At 39.9% G+C, this 19,001-nt stretch overlaps 1 protein-coding gene across 2 annotated transcripts; it reads left to right on the top strand.

The window, feature by feature from the left end:
* The first annotated feature begins 296 nt into the window (after positions 1 to 296).
* Positions 297 to 18,319, top strand: LOC139473103 (inhibitor of growth protein 4-like). Of its 2 annotated transcripts, none has more exons than XM_071255627.1 (7): positions 297 to 353; positions 2,253 to 2,324; positions 5,789 to 5,955; positions 7,276 to 7,387; positions 8,138 to 8,216; positions 8,480 to 8,630; positions 10,301 to 18,319. In XM_071255627.1, exons 1-7 carry the CDS (start codon positions 317 to 319, stop codon positions 10,400 to 10,402), a joined length of 720 nt encoding a protein of 239 aa, XP_071111728.1. In that variant the 5' UTR covers positions 297 to 316; the 3' UTR covers positions 10,403 to 18,319. The 2 variants fall into 2 exon arrangements, with proteins under 2 accessions (XP_071111728.1, XP_071111727.1); XM_071255626.1 differs by having other exon boundaries at positions 8,132 to 8,216.
* The last annotated feature ends 682 nt before the right edge of the window (positions 18,320 to 19,001 follow it).

Genomic DNA, 19,001 nt, shown 5'->3' with positions numbered 1-19,001 from the left:
CGATGTGGACCTATCACCGTTGTTAGAAGATGACAGTGCTGGGAGTCAATGTAATGTTATATAATGAGATAATCTTATTTAGACTCCCAGATGGAATGTATCTGGAAACGATTCACCTTTCTCCCATTGCATATCCAGTGTGAATACATCATTCGATATTACAAATCCGGGGCAAACACGAAAGGCGTCGTTTGTGTGGGTTTGGCTGTACACTATATTGTCAGCAGCAGGTCGTATAACGGTATCCCGTATAACGGTTGACGTCAGGAATACATTATCACAAACTTCACTCGACCTTGACACTTGCTCCAGAAAAATGGCGACTGCAATGTATTTGGAGCATTATTTGGACAGTAAGTATTCACCTGTCATCGATTATTTTTAACTCGGATTTTGCATAATGGTGACACAACATATGATAACACAATTTATATGCCATTTTAGTCCCACGTGCACTGAAGACCTATTGTCTTTGTCAGGAAAGCAGTGTCAAAACTTTTTAAATGGACCCGCGTCGGTCTTAAAATTTGGCGCAATATGTCACTTTTTTCATCGTCCGAGATTAAAGATCAAATCAAAGACAAAACATTTCAGTTTGAGAATTAGATGGCCTGACTCTCCGTCTCACGAAATGCATATAGAAATATTACTCAATTGCATCCGAATTGAATGACATTTACTGTTATTTTTATGACTTTTTGGAAACCTGCCAAATACGTCGGAACTCGGTCGTAGTCGTAAACAGTGTAAACAATGTAAGGCGAGTGAAACCCTACAGACAGAACAGTGATAAAAGATTTCACATGTTCATGTTCTGGGCTGAGTTTGAGATATGTTAAACCCCCTTATGAATATAATCTAAATAAACGTAATGGAGAAAAGTAGTAAAATCATTTTAAAGTGTTTATTTGGAGTTTTGCTAAAACCTGATGCAGTTTTCACAAAGCTGATGGGAAATATTGTAACCACGTAAGACAGCTGGACATTTCTTGCTTTGGATAGTTAACTCATAATTAACTATTCCTTAATAGAATTCACACACCCTGAAAACCTTTAGATGCATGATTTTTAATGTAGAAGATTTTCAATGGGATGGTCAGATGTCATGTCATTCAAATACAAAATGATTTTTCATATGAAATTTTGTATGAACATGATGAATTGCCATTGGAGCACAGGTTACAAATCTTGAGAGTCGGTTATTTTGCACTTACAAATATAAAAACTGGTGGATAATTTGACAAAATGCACTATCAATATTTGGTAAGGTCAGTTTAATATTGTCAGTACTGAAACACTGTTCCAGGGTTTTACCTTGACCTACAAAACGGGGGACCTTCATTTATTAATTTCAAGGGTTCTTTCAGGAAATATGAGGGTCCTGTAAAATAAAATATTTGTTGCCAGACATACCACTCAAAAGAAGTTAAGGTCCACTCAATTCTTTCATATTAATATTAATATATCCTGTAATATAAAAGAATTGGGTTGTCTTGAACTTCTTTTGAGTAGTATATTTGTAAGGTAGTAAGTAACTGATATTTTAAACCAGTACTCCAAGGTAACTATGCCATCAATCCCTGTCAAATAATATCACATCAAACAATGTCCAGAGCTCCAGATAAGCTTTTGGTGTTGTGGGTATTTTACCCATGCATTTTAAAATCATTGGGTATCAGTAATTCTATCTGGGTATTCAAATTTCTGTTACCCACTAGTTTTTACACATGTGGGTATTTAAGTTAAATATTTAAAAACACTATTCATCTAGTCCCTGCAAACTGTTGTCGTGTAGGTTCGAGAGCTGTATAGGACTCAAAAATACTGCGATACTTCCACAAGAAAGTGTGATGGCAAATGATCATGATGTAACTGTCATCGTGGAGTTTGGCAAGGTTGACGGAATCTCCGTATATAATTTCAAAATAAGTTGCTGATTTGCTAATTGAATACGCAGGGTTACTTCACAATATTTTGATGATACGCACTAGTTTTGTTTTTGTAGCGTATCTGTAATGTTCGTTGCATATTTGATACGCTTGAATTTTATTTCACTGCATATTTCTGCATGTCTGATGCGTATTTTACGCAGATACGCAGCTTATCTGGAGCTCTGAATGTCTCCAATACTTTGGTCATTAAAACTGGACTCAAAATGTCACTTCTTTTTCGTCATGATCAGTCTGAAGTACTAAGAGGTCCAATGCATCAACAAAAAGGATATTTTGACAAACAGTTTCTTCATCTTTCAGGTCTGGAGTCCTTACCATCAGAGCTCCAGAGAAATTTCAACCTTATGCGAGATCTGGACCAGAGGTCACAAGGTAAGGAGAGCTTCAGATTGTTTCGTTAATCAAGTTTTGACAAGTTACTCCAGTTTCTTTATCCAATGCAGATTTGAGTCAATTCTGCTGCAAGGTTTAGATAATTACTTTTGTACTTTAAGTTTAACTTAAAATAGACCATATTTTTCGTTTATCATCTACCAATAATGATGTCACATTGCAGTTTGGTTCTATTCCCTACACTTGTAGTCTCAACACATTTTGGCAGGCTGTCATTGGGGAATTGTATGTAATATAGGCTGGCCAAACACTTCTCCTTTTGAATGTTAGGAACCTGCTTTTCCTTTTTGGGTTCAACCGCCTCCGTGGTCTAATGGTAGAGCGTCCGCCCAGAGACTGGAAGGTCTGGGGTTTGATCCCGAGCCGCGTCATACCAAAAGACGTTAAAAGATGGTACTTGTTGTTACCCTGTCTGGCGCTCTGCATTAATGGGCTAAAACAAGGACTGGTCGGCTCGGAGTCAGTATACTGTGTCTGAGTGGGGTATTCATGTTAAACTGCGGCATGGTATCTCAGTGTGCTGGCACTTTAAACCGGCATCAGTCCGGACTAGTACAAGCAGCCACACATATACACGTGCATGCACGTTGCTATATAAGTGCAATAATCTTGGACGCGACGTTAAACCCCATTTCACCTCACCTCACCTCCTTTTTGGGTTCAGAGTTTCCTATTGTGGTATGTCCACTATCCAGAGTTAGACAATATGCAACACTGACTCATTAAGACACTAAGCAAACATTATAAAGCAAATATTGAATGGTGCACTGACTGAACAGAATTGTCACCTGATAACTGTGTATCAACATGATAAACCCCAGGGATACAGCGCTAGATTAGGAAACTAACAAAACTAACATATTTACATTAGTCCTCTAGCATGTTTAGTCCTGATAATGATAACATAATTAGCAAAACCCTTGAACTAGTCCTTGTGATTGATACCTTAACTGTCGGGAATCGGAATGACCCTTTGTCCTTGAATTAGAATGAGTGAGTGAGTATGGTTTTACGCCGCTTTTAGCAATATTCCAGCAATATCACGGCAGGGGACACCAGAAATGGGCTTCACACATTGTACCCATGACAGGAATCGAACCTGGGTCTTCGGCGTGAGGAGCGAACACTTGAACCATTAGGCTACCCGACTGCTCCCCTTGAATTAGAGTTCCTATGATTTATCCAAAGCTGACATGAAATATTTTTTCTGAGTTACGCTGCAACCATGACTTGTGTAGTCAAGAAGCCAGGTTTTGAAAATTTCTACCTTTCTCAGGTTTTCTGTCTTTCCTCAGTCTGTCACTGTCATTCTGTGTATGGCTGACATAACGAGTGTCCAGTGATTCTGCGATACTGGGCTCATTAGAAGCAGTAACATCTTTGGCAGCATCAGGACTATGACCACTGTATATGCAAAAATGTGTAAACTCTATTCTGATTAGACCATTCGTGATGTTCAGCCAATGAAATGCGCTGATAGTAAATTGAGATGCTTAAGGTAAACAAAATGATGACATTTACATTGAATAATAGAAACCCAGAAAATAAACCCATCTTTGTACATGAATGCACCCGATGTTCCACTGACCATAAATATCATGTGCCAATCAATGAATTATTGCAAGAATACCGCAAGACCGCTGCTTCAACAGAACACTGTCATATATTTATCATTTTCCATGGGTTGTGGTCGGACAATAACCTGATGCATCTGTGGATTTCAATTTTTGTTTTTAATTCTTGATACAAGTATCGATCACAGTCACACACTAAGTAAAAATGATTGATTCTGACCTCAAATGTTTGTTTTAATAACTGTTCCACTAAACACTAATCAGTAGTGCAAGTAGGTTTCACCAAAGTGGTAAACGTCAGAGACCTGCATCACTTCGGGCTTTCCTCCCAGATTAAGCTGACACGCTGTGATATAACTGGAATACTGTTAAAAGCAGCGTTAAACCAAACTTACTCACTCACACACTGATTCTTCTGACTAGTGGATAAAGTCACAGACAGAGAGTGCAGGGTGACTCTTGTTGTCATACAGAGTATATCAGAGGTGGTGGTACCAGGGACTATCTAGACTGATTCTGCGGGGCATATTGGACCCCAAGTCTTCAAGTTAATCATGTTGATACCATTAGTAAAGTTATAATATATTATATGGCTTTGTAGAGGTGACATGTTCAGGACCAATTAAGAGGAAGAAGTTTAAATCAGCTTTAGAAATGGGCACGAGTCCTATGGTCCTTACCAAACTTCCCAATAGTTAAGGTATCATAAGGACCAGTAGAACTTTTTCCCTTTTTAAGGGTTTCGCTCTATGTTATCCTTATGAGGACTAGTGGACTAAAACTTTTAGTTTCTATCGTGTAAATGCTAAGTTTTACATTATAAGTTTGAATTCAATTTTCAAAAATGTTAAAATGCCATTGAATTTAGGAAAATATTACCTTTAGCCCCCAAAATAAAATAACCGCTTTTTCTCAACACGCCGGTCAGGGCACTTTGTTCGGAAGCCTCAATCAATCCAGGGGGGCTGATAGGTTTGTGACTCAGGATCCCAACAACAAAACGACTGTGTACACTGCATTAGAAAATCAATATGATGAGTCAACATGTTTATTTGCCCACAGGGGAGGCTCACTCTGCCAGTGCTAACAAAATTCTTCAGGCTTTCCATGGTTACAGCTTAGCAATAGACCTCTAGCCCTAGTCACATGTCTGATGTTGAAAATGTTTAATGGTATCCTTGTATGTTGTGTCTATCGTCATTTGCATATTGTCAAACACTGACCAGGATACCATTAACATTGGCAGGGATTTATCTAGACTTGCCCAGAGGGTGATAGTTGGCTGAAGTCTAAAGCAAATATCAGTAACAATTTAAAAAAAATAAATAGAATTATGGATTTACCAAGTCGCATTTTTGTAGTGAGTGAGTATGTGAGTTGTTTTTTTTTTTTAGCAATATTCCAGCAATATCACGGCGGGGGACCCCAGAAATGGGCTTCCCACATTGTGCCCATGTTGGGATTTGAACCCGGGCCTTCAGGGTGCCAAGCAAATGCGTTAACCACTAGGCTACCCCTCCGCCCCACATTTTTTTAGTAATAACTAACGTCATGGCTTTGCAGAGGCGGCTTGCATTTTACTGATAACAGGACCAGTAAACAAGAAGATTGTATAATGAGCAGTTTGACTTTTGCATTGACTAGAATATTAGCCTGATTAAATACCCCTTAAATTTAAGCATGTTACGAAAATAAGGAATTTCAAGAAAATTTCAATTCTTAACAAAATTCTTTTATTTCCCCCCAATTTGTCTGCCATGGTGATTTTAGTTTGAATCCCAGGTACATTCCTTATTAGACAAAGTGACTTGGGTTGCCAATGTGCGTTCAGTTTTTGTATATTGCACATTCTTGTTGCCATGGTTACAGAGCTGCTGAAGCAGATTGACCAGCTGGCGGAAGAGTACCTGGACAATGTTCGGGGGATGGTGCCTGAGAGGAGGACGGACCACCTGGACAGCATCACCAAGCTGTTCTCCAAGAGCAAGGAGTTCGGGGACGACAAGGTCCAGCTGGCCATGCAGACCTATGAAATGGTATGATGTCACTGAAGGGATAGAACTGAACTCAAAAGCTTTACTAGTACCAGTCCGGGGGGAGATAAATGCCCTTGTAATGTTAAAACACTCCCGGGAAATGTGAAAATGTTTACTCGTCCGCAAGAATTTGTACTAGCCCTGGGCTAATGGGCTAGTGTCAAGTTCTAACCCTGGTCACTGTCTGAATCTGGTCTGAAGTAGACTTGAATTTAGTCTCCGAAATGAAAGAATTGTCTATAAATCAGAGCTACAGATAAGCAGCGTATTTGTGTAAAATACCCCCCCCCAAAAAAAATAAAAATAATAATAATAATATTCGAAACCCAATTACTTTCAATTAACTTACATACAGAAATGCATGCAATGAAAAACTCAAATGTATAAAAACAACACTCGTAAATACCCAATGAAGCTTTTCCAGCATGCCTACTTTTAAAGGAGCTATTTTCCGAAACAAAATTACAAGCTAATTTAGTAAAGCCTATATATTTAGAACAGTTATATACATCGAAAACATAATTTTATTTTTTTAAATCTTAAAATGTTCACTAATTTTAGGAAAAAAACAAAAGAGAGATGAATAGATGAGTGAAAAAATATTGGTTACCGAATGAAAAATGTAATAACCCAATTAAAATAGAAACCCTAGAGTAAAAACTCAATTGCTCAAAAAGTTATTGGAAGCTCTGTTTAATAGATATTAGAAAGGAGCAGCAGATCTTAATTTTATGGAAATGTAGAAAGTACTGTAGATAGGAGTAAAGTGTTCAACGTAAAAAGCGCCCAGGGCACTCTCAAAATTAGAAATAGGGGGCGCTTATTAGAATATTATTTTGAGTTGAAAGATCGTAAATTTTGTGGTTTATGCTATCAGCCTGAAATGTTTACATACGACAGATATATTTTTCAAGAATTTAATTGCCCATAATTAAGGCTGATATAACACACGAGTGCGTATTATACACGAATAAATAAGTCTTGTGTACATTTATCAATCGGAAGGGGTGCTGATTGGGATTGTTCACTAGCCAATATATTAGCAAATATCGCCATGGGCGCTTATTAGAGCGGGGCGCTTATTACGTCGAATACGGTATCTGATCTATTTTCTCAGGGTTTGTATGGGGACTACCTCTGAATTTGACTCTTACATATTTTATGATGGACAAAAAGTGGGTGAGGGGCTGCTTGTCCTTGTGATTGTTGTTCATAACATAGCACATGGCAGCTTAGCTGATGCTCTTCTTTGTTTGACCTGGAGTATGCTTGTGGCTGAATAGTCCGGATTGTTACCTGTGACATCTCACTGTCTTGTAGGTGGACAAGCACATCAGGAAGCTGGACGCTGACCTGGCCAGATTCGAAGCAGATCTGAAGGACAAGACATCATCCAGCTCACGAGGCCATGATCATGACATGGGCAAGAAAAGTAGGCAGTTACTAATCCCATGATACTTGTGTTTGACGTCAGTAAAATTTCATAGGAATTTGGTTATAGTGTATACCGGGGCTTAGTGTGTATCTTATGGATGACCTGATGGTGTAGATCGTTGTTCATGTATTGCTGTGCTGTCAATTATCAGTAGAAGTAAGTGGGATGTCTGTAGATGTCAGTAAATAGCCTAGTTCAGGCCTCAACATGCTCAGGGGCGGTCGGGTAGCCTAGTGGTTAAAGCGTTTGCTCGTCACGCCGAAGACCCGGTTCGATTCCTGACATGGGTACAATTTGTGAAGTCCATTTCTGGTGTGATTTTGCTGGAATGTTGCCAAAAGCAGAGTAAAACCATATGTATGTATCACTCACTCACTCACTCACTCACTCACTCACTCACTCACTCTGTTACAAAGTTACAAAAGTTACAAATAACAAAAATCAAGTACAGTTCCACTCCACTAATATACAATTCCAAGACTATTGCTATGACTTGTACATATTATGTTTAGTTATTTTATATTATATTATAATTACAAATGCTTTTGGCTTCCTACAATTTTTGCTTGACTTCTGGATTTTACCACTTGCTACCTGAAAAAAAATACCTGTAGCCATATGGCTGCATGGAAAAACATTAAACTTTGAGGCCTGTAGTTAGTTTCTGTGAGGTTTGTCTTTATTTCTTGTTGATGATCATGTTGAAGAGAGCAACTTTTTATATAAAGATATTGTTTTCAGACAAAGACAAAGAAAAGAAGAGGAAGAAGAAGGAAGAGTTTGAGGATGAAATTCCTAAGAAGAAAAAGAAGAAGGGACAGTTATTGTAAGATCATTTGTTTGAGAAAAAATGTATGATACATTAACATATACATTCAGAAAAATGGTCATGCTAAGGGGAGACAACTGTTGACACATGGGAGAAGTGTCGTGGAATTTATTTTCAAGTTTAATAAAAGGATGTTGCTCTGGGATTCATATTTAGAACTATTTAGCGCTATAACCTAAAGACCATCATTTTGATAGTTGTAACAAACATTGACAAGACAAGGAACTATATTTATGTAGTGTGATTTGTTTTGGTTTCAGGCCAGTTGAAGCAGATCCCCCACTCCCTCCGTTCCCATCGATCACCCACCCGTCCGACGTCCTGGACATGCCTGTCGACCCCAACGAGCCCACGTACTGCCTGTGTCACCAGGTGTCGTACGGAGAGATGATTGGATGTGACAACGCTGATGTGAGTAGATCACTGTGTGTTTTGTAGGAACTGATGCCGGTGGGTTATTGTGGCCTGAGAGTTCTGCGGCAGAATCCGTCCCAAATACTCTGTTGACTTTAGGGGTGGAGTAGATGGTCATATTAACAGCATATGTTTGAATATGTCTGTAAAATCAGATTTTTACTGTCGATACCTAGGTGGCCCAGTCGTCTAAGGCGCCACGATTCACTGCGTCCCTTGGGCACGCCAGAAACCTATGATTGTGGGTTCGAATCCCAGTTCGCCCCAATTATGTTTCTAGGTTTGTCAGCACCATACCCGTGCTCGTGGGTTTCACCGAGTTGGTAAACGTCTGAGACCTGCATCACTTCGGGCTTTCCTCCCACAATAAGCTGACACGCCGTGATATAACTGGAATAATGTTAAAAGTGGCGTTAAACCCAACTCACTCGCCCACTCACTGTCGATACCTCTGTCCAGGAAGGTCTGATAAGCCATTCCTTGAAGGTCATGTCAGGAGAACCACGAGCGCACTTTGACTGCCCAATCCAATCTCATAAAAATCTGATCTTAGTTCTCGCTATTGCTAAACAAAGATCTGAGGACATCCCATTAAGGGTCACGTCAGAACGACCTTTCATCCAACCAATAAGTGTCGCTTAACAGATCATGAAAGTGACAGTCAGAATGAGTTGCAGTGCCCCATTGAGTGGTTCCACTTGTTTAGGTTGCCTCATTGTAAAACTGAGTCAATTCTGTTGCAGTGCCCCATTGAGTGGTTCCACTTGTTTAGGTTGCCTCATTGTAAAACTGAGTCAATTCTGTTGCAGTGCCCCATTGAGTGGTTCCACTTGTTTAGGTTGCCTCATTGTAAAACTGAGTCAATTCTGTTGCAGTGCCCCATTGAGTGGTTCCACTTGTTTAGATTGCCTCATTGTAAAACTGAGTCAATTCTGTTGCAGTGCCCCATTGAGTGGTTCCACTTGTTTAGATTGCCTCATTGTAAAACCGAGTCAATTCTGTTGCAGTACCCCATTGAGTGGTTCCACTTGTTTAGATTGCCTTATTGTAAAACCGAGGCAATTCTGTTGCAGTGCCCCATTGAGTGGTTCCACTTGTTTAGATTGCCTCATTGTAAAACTGAGTCAATTCTGTTGCAGTGCCCCATTGAGTGGTTCGACTTGTTTAGATTGCCTCATTGTAAAACCGAGTCAATTCTGTTGCAGTGCCCCATTGAGTGGTTCCACTTGTTTAGATTGCCTCATTGTAAAACCGAGTCAATTCTGTTGCAGTGCCCCATTGAGTGGTTCCACTTGTTTAGGTTGCCTCATTGTAAAACTGAGTCAATTCTGTTGCAGTGCCCCATTGAGTGGTTCCACTTGTTTAGGTTGCCTCATTGTAAAACCGAGTCAATTCTGTTGCAGTGCACCCTTGAGTGGTTCCACTTGTTTAGGTTGCCTCATTGTAAAACCGACTCAATTCTGTTGCAGTGCCCCATTGAGTGGTTCCACTTGTTTAGGTTGCCTCATTGTAAAACTGAGTCAATTCTGTTGCAGTGCACCCTTGAGTGGTTCCACTTGTTTAGGTTGCCTCATTGTAAAACCGAGTCAATTCTGTTGCAGTGCCCCATTGAGTGGTTCCACTTGTTTAGGTTGCCTCATTGTAAAACCGAGTCAATTCTGTTGCAGTGCCCCATTGAGTGGTTCCACTTTGCCTGCGTTGGACTGACCACCAAGCCGAAGGGGAAGTGGTATTGCCCCCGTTGTCAAGAAGAAAGAAAGAAGAAATGATCACTGATCTTCGTCCACATGAAAACAGCATTGGTTCATTTCATTGTTTTACTTAAGTCACAGATTTTAATGTTTCATATTACGTCGAGAGCAAGCAAACCTCTGCTGACCAGTGTGCCAAGTTGTTCAACCTCTCCACGGACCTGGTCTCGCCCAGGATATAGGGCAGTGGAGAATCAGAACGAGGGGACAGATTTTAGATGAAAGAAAACACGATTTATTCTTTTTATTATCTTCAGGTTCAAGGGGATATTTTATTTCACTGATTGACGTTTGGTTTAATGAAAGAAATGAATTGAAGTGATATGAATGCATGGATAGTTTGATTCTGTGGTGCATTTTGAGTTTCCATGGCAATGTGAGAAAAGCATATGTGATGGATGGATGCCCCAAGCTTTGCTGTGCTGCAGTTGAAGTGATGCTTTTTCTAGTCTTGTTTGCCTTGCATTGTAGTGTAACAATTACATAGTGACAATCAGTGGTAATATTGATGCTAGGACACATGCTGTTCATCGTAACTCAAACATTCCATTCAGTTATTTAACATATTCACCGAATCTTTTCCTGTATCATCGTGATTATGTTCAGATTAGTTCATGATCGGTTAGTTAATCAGGAAAATTTAACTGAATTATCCTATTTCGCCTCTTCATTTTGACTTCAAGCTGACACTACGCAGAGGTGGTAAGGGGGGATAACTCATTCTTCTCAGCATTATATCAAGTGGTTCTAATTATGCAAAATGTGGAACATAACAAATACCTACTCCCCTGCAGGACAATGTCTGTAGTTTGCTTCTGGGAAGTTTGTCAGTGCCTGTTATCTCCTTAGTAGGTTTTGAAATGATTTTTTCTTGCCTGCGTTCAATTTGGAGCCAGTCTATGTTGATACGACGTCAAGAGACCAAACGACAGTCTACCTAGAGGTGGAAAGATGTATCACACTATTATATCATTATTCAGTCCAATCTATTTTTGTACTTTCAATGAATGAATGAATGAGTGAAGAACACCATTTGGTGTGGGTCTCATTTAGGGTTGCAGCATGTTCATTCTTTCCTAATACATTATTAACCTGTACACATTTTTTACATGGATTTCGCATCGTGTACACAACTACTCATTCTAAACAATTGCAGGTTGTCAAAGTTCTACGGTCTGCCATCTTCCCCAGGCAAGGGAGTTAACTGACTTGGAAAGTCCAGTTTCCACCCTTGCCGAACTAGGCTGGAATTCCTGGGCTCGATCGTAGCGCCACCAGTGGCTATTATGAGTTATGTTCCTTCTATGCCTCTCCTATGGACCAATTAGATTCCACCTCTTGTATCACTTGCATTTGTTTCAAACAAAATGGTGGCGCCAAGTCAAGACGACCTTATCGATAATCAAGATCTATATTGTGATAAAACGAGTCTTTCACCGCGAAGTGCATCAAATCACGTGAGTACCTTGATTAAAAACATGAAAAGATTTAGAAAATGTCTGTTGACAACGAGCTAGCGGTGCACATGCTTTGCAAATCCTGCAGTCGACCGAAATCTGCATGACACTTTACGAACCGGATTGCAAATTTCGGTGCGCAATTTTGATTGGACTATGCATAGACTCGTTAGTCCAGCCAAAATGTAACTCCATAATACCAGCCTAGTTCGGCAAGGGTGGAAACTGGACTTTTCTAGTCAGTTAACTCACTTGCCTCGGGAAGATGACGGTCTGCGGATGTCTCCAAGAATGCAGAAACTTAGAACAAACCAGGAATATTGGGAACCTCCATTTGGTGGCATGTCCTGTGCATAGCGCACAGGTCACAAATAAGGTGAAGTTACGCCAGTCAGTCCACACTGAAGCATATGTAACACACGTGGCGTCTCCTTGGCCAAGCGACTTTGTACGAAATGTGCCTCTGTTTGCCCAGCAGTGAATGGGTACCCAGTAGGATGAGATTGCAATGTGGTTGTTACCCTTCTAGCGGCTTGGGCTGTATCCTCCCCAGGGAGCTGAGAATGATTTCTTGAGTGCATACTTATTCAGTAACCGGAGTAATAACAGCGCTTTGAGCATGCCTCTGAGTGGTGTGGAAATATGCGCACTATAAATGGCCTATTATTATTATTATAACATATTAGTTACGGTGGGTTTCTGTGAACAAGTGTTATTATGTTTTCATCTGCTGCTAGTGCTATTGGGTGGCCAGGCGCCATCACACTGTGCCTGGTTGAACTCCCAGAGTTTAATATACGCAAGACAGTTGTAGGGATTCCATGGTAGGATTATCGGTATCGGTTTTGACGGATGCTGAGATGGCGGAATTTTAAACAAGCTGTAGTTTAATACAGTTACAAAACAATGAATATAGTTTCTGGTCAAAACAAAGGAAGTTGTTGATTGAGCATATTTGGTTCTTTTAGGTCTGGCTGCTAAGATGGTGCACTGTCAGAATTGTGTCATCAGTTTACTTTGGCAGTGCAGACATGGTTCCTGTAGATCAAACGTCGCCTGAGAACCAGGTCCTATGTTCGCTTTTTTACCAATAATTATGTTTTTGCATTTTCTCTTCATGTGGGTGCTTTCCTAACATTTTTGTGGGCGGTCGGGTAGCCTAGTGGTTGAAGCGTTCGCACGTCGAGCCCAAAACCCGGGTTCGATTCCCGACATGGGTACAATGTGTGAAGCCCACAAGGTACTCAGAACCAGACTGTTCTATGTCCATGTCAGTGTCCATGAGTCCAATCAAATCCTTGACACAGATCATGTGACAGATCATGTGACAAGGAGATAGGACCACATCAGGGTTAGAAACTAACAGTTTTTGTCCACTAATCCTTATAATGATAACATATAGCAAAACCCTTAAAAAGGGCCAATTTCTACTAGTCCTTAGGATACCTTTACTATTGGGCAGTTTGGTAAGGACTACAGGACTAGTACCAATTTCTAACGCTGACCACATACTTCCAAATCATTTGGAGAAAGAACCATTTGGTTATCATTTATCAACTGTAGAATGTGAACATTGGGAGTGAATGCAGTGATCTGATGCTGAATAAAAGATGATGACTTCGTTACAATAAGCTGTCTCCAGTATGCGGTCTCTCCTCTTTGTGAAATCTTTGGTCAGGAATAATCAGAAGATGCTAAATGAATTAAAAATAGAGATAGAACAGTATGGATCTGAAACTAAAAGTCCGAACTTGCTTCATATTCTTACATAAAAATAACATTGATCTGTAAATGGATGGATTGTTACTTTTGTTTAAAAAACATATCAATTAATTTGTATTTATTTGTTTGTTTCATGTGAAATAAATGCATATTGTTTTTTAAGTTAATATACAACACTTCAAATTTTAAAATATCCTTTTTTCAAAACTTGTAAAACTGGAGATAGGACATTATGGTTCTTAGGCGACAATATCAAATATGTCATCCAAACATGAAATCCAGAAACTTTCCTTGTCAGGAAAAAATTTGATGTCATCACATAAAACTAAGCAACACTTCTCAATAATGACCCCATTTGGCCATCTTTCCTTCTGTCAATTCCAGGGAGTGCAAGGTCACTGTTGTCATGGTAACAGGACTCCTGCTTGCTGCTTATTGTCAGCACAGAAGTGGCTTGTTGTATGAGTGCTGTATGTTTGTGGGAGCGTCATGGTTACCAGGATGTTCCAGCCTAATGGCCAGGCACATGGCTTTAGTTGAAGTTTTCATGTTAATATTTCATGTTGAATTTACATACTGACGACTGAGCAATTTTCAAAATGTTGTTAATGTTTTAACATTTTTAGCCAGTACCTTGTACATACATTAGAGGTTCTTTTCCACTGTTTTATCTGCACCATGGTGTATGTGTTCATTTCATTTGTGTTCATACAATGTTTTATTATTTCTAACTACACAAGGAAGCAACAGTTTGCTTTTTACACTGTACTGAAAGTTGGCGTACTGAAATTATTTTAAGTTAGAATAATGTTAATTCTCTTAATACCCACTTCAAGCAGTGTTCCCGCTGGCTTTTGAAACTGCCAGTCCTTGTGGACTGGAAACTCCAGAAAATTACCAGTCCCCCCTAATTTTTGCCAGTCCCAACTTTCAACAAATGAAAAAAATGTATGAAAATTATTTGGTTTTAATTCACTCAACATCATGTTCAGTGCAAAGATGTCATCTCTGAAGTAACTTTGTTAGATCTATATGTCATTCACACAAACTTCAGTCACAATTTTCTCTTTTTTTTTTAATATTTCCAGACGAGGTCGCTACAAATGGATATTTAACCTAGAAATAGACCAGGGGAAACCCTGACGGTAACAGACAAGCTGACTTTGTTCTAAAAATGTACTTATGAGAATATCACCAATGTTTTGTTTAACAACAAAGATTTATAAGGTACTTTATTTGCCGGTCCACACGGACTGGCAGTCACATGAATTACCGGTCCAAGCCTAATTTTACCAGTAAAAAACTGGTAATTACCAGCAAACGGTACACAGCTGAACATGTGAAGCTTGTGACACAAGAACTTTGTTGATTGAATGCAGTGCCTGCAAATAGAATACAAAGATTAATACAGGGTGATACCAAGCTTTCAGTAATAATGAGATTTGTGGATGCCATATTGTGTTCAACATGCATATGACTTCCCCCATTTCAGTGTGGACAACCAGTCTAACAATCTGATAGTGGTCGTATGTATAGAGGGGCGGTCAAGTAGCCTAGTGGTTCAAGCGTTAGCTAATCACGCCGAAGACCCGGGTTCGATTCCCAACATGGGTACAATGTATGAAGTCCATTTCTGGTGTCCCCCGCCGTGATATTGCTGGAATATTGCTAAAAGCGGCGTAAAACCAAACATACTCGCTCGTATGTATAGGGTAGTTCTTTTTTTTATATCCGAGAAGTAACTTTAAGCAGGTATGCAGAAAGTCCCAAAAGAAATAAACATATCTCACGCCACTGGTGAGAGGTGACAAATTTACACATAGATTGTTTTGTGGACATTTGAGATATAACAAAAACTGTTGCTTTCCATCGTCGACAATTGACATTATTCACAATAACATGTCTGTTTAAGTAAATCTAAACTTTATTTCATCACAATAGTTTATGTAAGTTATTATCGATGACAACAATTTCATATCGATAATCGTAAATAGTTATTCCCATCAATGATAATTCCGATTATCAACCTTTTTAGCCAGCCCAAGATACAGGTTTCTTGAGACAGCCTGGCACGACTAGTCCTGTTTTATTCCAGTGTCTCACTGCTCATGCTGTCACGCTGAGGACAGTGGTGCACACTCTCATTATAATCAGACCTTAGTTCTCGCTATCGCTAAACAAAGATCTGAAGACATCCCATTAGGGGTCACGTCAGAACGACCTTTCATCCGACCAATCAGAGCGTCACTTACCAGATCATGAAAGTGACAGTCGGAATGTGATTTCTAATCATACAACCTCGAAAACATTAACATGGGATATTCCGAACAATAGTTACGGGTTTAACAACTGAATCCATACAATGTAGACCATCTAGACCATTCCAGAATGTTCTTTTGTTCAGGGTTTCAAATTTGTAATCAAGAATTTGTCAAAATATGTTTCGAAACGCAGTCGCCAATTTGAAATTAGTGCCATAAAGCACGAGAAAGCTGCCTTCTGATTCGTCATTCCATTGGTCGGTTAAAGTTCGTGCAAGGTCGGTCTGACGTGACCCGTAATGGGATGTCCTCAGATCTTTGTTTACCGGTAGCGAGAACTACATTATTTATTTGTCTCTGTATCCTCCCATATACACTCCAAACTCAGTTGTATCTAGTGCTAGAACATCAGTGAGTTATCTAACTTATCTATTTAAGACACTTTCACAGCTCATAAGATGAGTGCAGTTACGTAGTCTAAAAGTGAAACGGCAGCAGATCACAGATCAAATGTTTGTCATATGTTGATATTTTCATGTTCTGATACACATACAATTGTTGCTGACTGATGACTGTATAGTGTTTGATTTTTATTATGCACATATTTTGCCTTATCTCTCCACAGGGACATCTCTTCCCCTGATGTGAGGATAACAAACAAATCTGTCGACTGGTTAATGGCAGTGTTTGTGTTGCGTCACTTTGATATGTAGAGACTGATTCTCATTAGATTTTAGGATAGGATTCCAGTTATAAAACTCCATTTGGCAGGGTTACAAACATCATTTATTTGGGATGTGGTATGTGTTGCATGTGGACAGTTGCATTGTAGCAGTATGTTTGTGGAGGACGGTTGGCCCACTGGGCCGTGGCACTGCAACTGTCTATGCAGAGTTCACTGCTTCATCAAGCCAGGATCCGGTGATTGTTGGCTCAGTCTCAGTCCCCTTCATCAAGCCAGGATCTGGTGATTGTTGGCTCAGTCTCAGTCCCACTGCTTCATCAAGCCAGGATCCGGTGATTGTTGGCTCAGTCTCAGTGCCCCTGCTTCATCAAGCCAGGATCCGATGAATGTTGGCTCAGTCTCGGTCCCACTGCTTCATCAAGCCAGGATCCGGTGATTGTTGGCTCAGTCTCGGTCCCACTGCTTCATCAAGCCAGGATCCGGTGATTGTTGGCTCAGTCTCAGTCCCCTTCATCAAGCCAGGATCCGGTGATTGTTGGCTCAGTCTCAGTCCCCTTCATCAAGCCAGGATCCGGTGATTGTAGGCTCAGTCTCAGTCCAGTTCATCAAGCCAGGATCCGGTGATTGTTGGCTCAGTCTCGGTCCCACTGCTTCATCAAGCCAGGATCCAGTGATTGTTGGCTCAGTCTCAGTCCCATACTGATCCTTGTGTCAATATGCCCTGGTTTTTTCGGCTTCACCGATTTGTAAAAGTCTTTGATCTGTGTCACTTGGGCCTTCCTGCGACATTAAGCCTGACAATGAAATACTTTTTAAGACTTTTTTTTATTGTTGTCAAATGCTTCTAATGAAAGGGATTAAACATAAAATTGAAAGTTGCATTATTATTTTTCTGTAAGATGCTCATTGTTTTTGTTGTTTAGAAGATAATACTCTTTGTTATTGAAGATAGTTGTATTAGTGACAGAGAAAAATGGCATACAAATGAGCTGAGACAAGAAAGGGGTGTGGTTCAACTGAGGGGGGATAACTCCGGTCTCTCAATGTGTTTTGAAATCTGGGTTATCTCCCTTTGGGCCCCTGACAGATGTTGGTTTTCGGTGCAGATGTTGGACATGGATGTGTGGTGCTTCATCATTTGTTTCACTGATTTGAAAAGGTTTCTTTTAACAAAAAGGGCAAATGTGCATTTGAAATAGTTCACTTGTACTAAACCAGGGCAGCAATCTCCTTATTATCTGCATCAAGTGTTTTAGTAATACAACTCTTACCATTTACATAAAATATCAGTTGCTCTTTGCAGACGTCGGACCCAGATTTGTTATTGTTTTAAGGCTTGTCCAAGTCAGTATGTCAGGACACTGCACATGCTGTATGACTGGTGGTGTAACATTTTTAAACTAAAACTAAAACGTTTGGAATGCCTGTTGATCATAAGCTACGGGATATTCCGGGCAGTTGGGGGGAGGGACTCGTCAACTGTTATGAGCCCAATGAGGGGGATCTGGTCTCATGGGTTCACTTATTCCAAGGCAGAACACTGACTTCATCCGATAGAGACAATGCTATGTTGCAGGTACCTGGAAGTAACAGACCCTCAATCTATTCCCACTGGGATGGATCTAATTTTTGTTTTTTTATTTTTTAACCAAAGTTGAAACATGTTTTCAATATTGGCCTCTTTTCCTCCTAGTGTTTTTTAATCTGTAATTTTAACATTGTTATTTTTTCTGTCTCGGTGTTGCTGAATGATCAACAATTTGAAGATAAATGTCTGTGAATGTGCTAGGACCTTTGACACTGATGGATGGTACTCTGTCAGTATCTGTCAACAGTTTATCCCATGTTGGACACGACATAAAACCCCTTCACCTTCTGTTACTTTGGTGCAGCAAAGTCAATTTTATTGTTTAAATATTGTTCCAGACTTGTTACGAAGTGCCATGTAGATTCAGTAAACATCCCAGCATGAGTGAAGCCGTTACAATCTTACCTTGACAGAAACACGACAGAGATGTTCAACAGGTTTATTTCAGAACGCATGTGTATCTGTCTCAGACAGTGTAGCCTCTTTCAAGAAGACTTTGATATGCATTTAGAAGTTGGGGGAACATGAATACATGACAGTTTTTTATGGCTAGCCACTTCTTTCATTCCTTATCACAACGTTCAAGCATTCATGTGATGAAGAGCAAGGAGTGGCTTGGAGACGTTGTGACAAAGAAAAGAAGTTGCTATCCATAAAAAGTGTCACACACTCTTTCAAGAACTTTTAACTGTTTTGAAGTGAGGTTTTACAAGAGTGGAAGAGGTCCGGCGGTGTTAACGAGGACGAGATAGTCCATCCATTGTCCCGAAGTCCTGGATGGACACGTAATGAGGACTCTCTGTGTTCATGATCCTTATTTTGATCTGTCATGTGTCTCTAAGGTTGTTTTAATTGTACAGTTTCTCATTTTAATGTTAATCATTGTACATTTGTAAATATCTCT

This window comes from Haliotis cracherodii, unplaced genomic scaffold, assembly GCF_022045235.1.
Source record: "Haliotis cracherodii isolate W230 unplaced genomic scaffold, xgHalCrac1.p SCAF_27, whole genome shotgun sequence".
NCBI classification, from domain to species: Eukaryota; Metazoa; Mollusca; class Gastropoda; order Lepetellida; family Haliotidae; genus Haliotis; species Haliotis cracherodii.
Note: the sequence above shows the minus strand (reverse complement) of the source record. Positions and strands in the feature narration are given on the sequence as shown.

Bases quoted from the DNA above. Each gene is read 5' to 3' on its own strand.
- LOC139473103 (XM_071255626.1), top strand. From the start codon at position 317: ATGGCGACTGCAATGTATTTGGAGCATTATTTGGACA. The intron at 5,956-7,275 runs GTATGATGTCAC...ACTGTCTTGTAG, and splicing joins CCATGCAGACCTATGAAATG to GTGGACAAGCACATCAGGAA. The intron at 8,217-8,479 runs GTAAGATCATTT...TTTTGGTTTCAG, and splicing joins AAGAAGAAGGGACAGTTATT to GCCAGTTGAAGCAGATCCCC.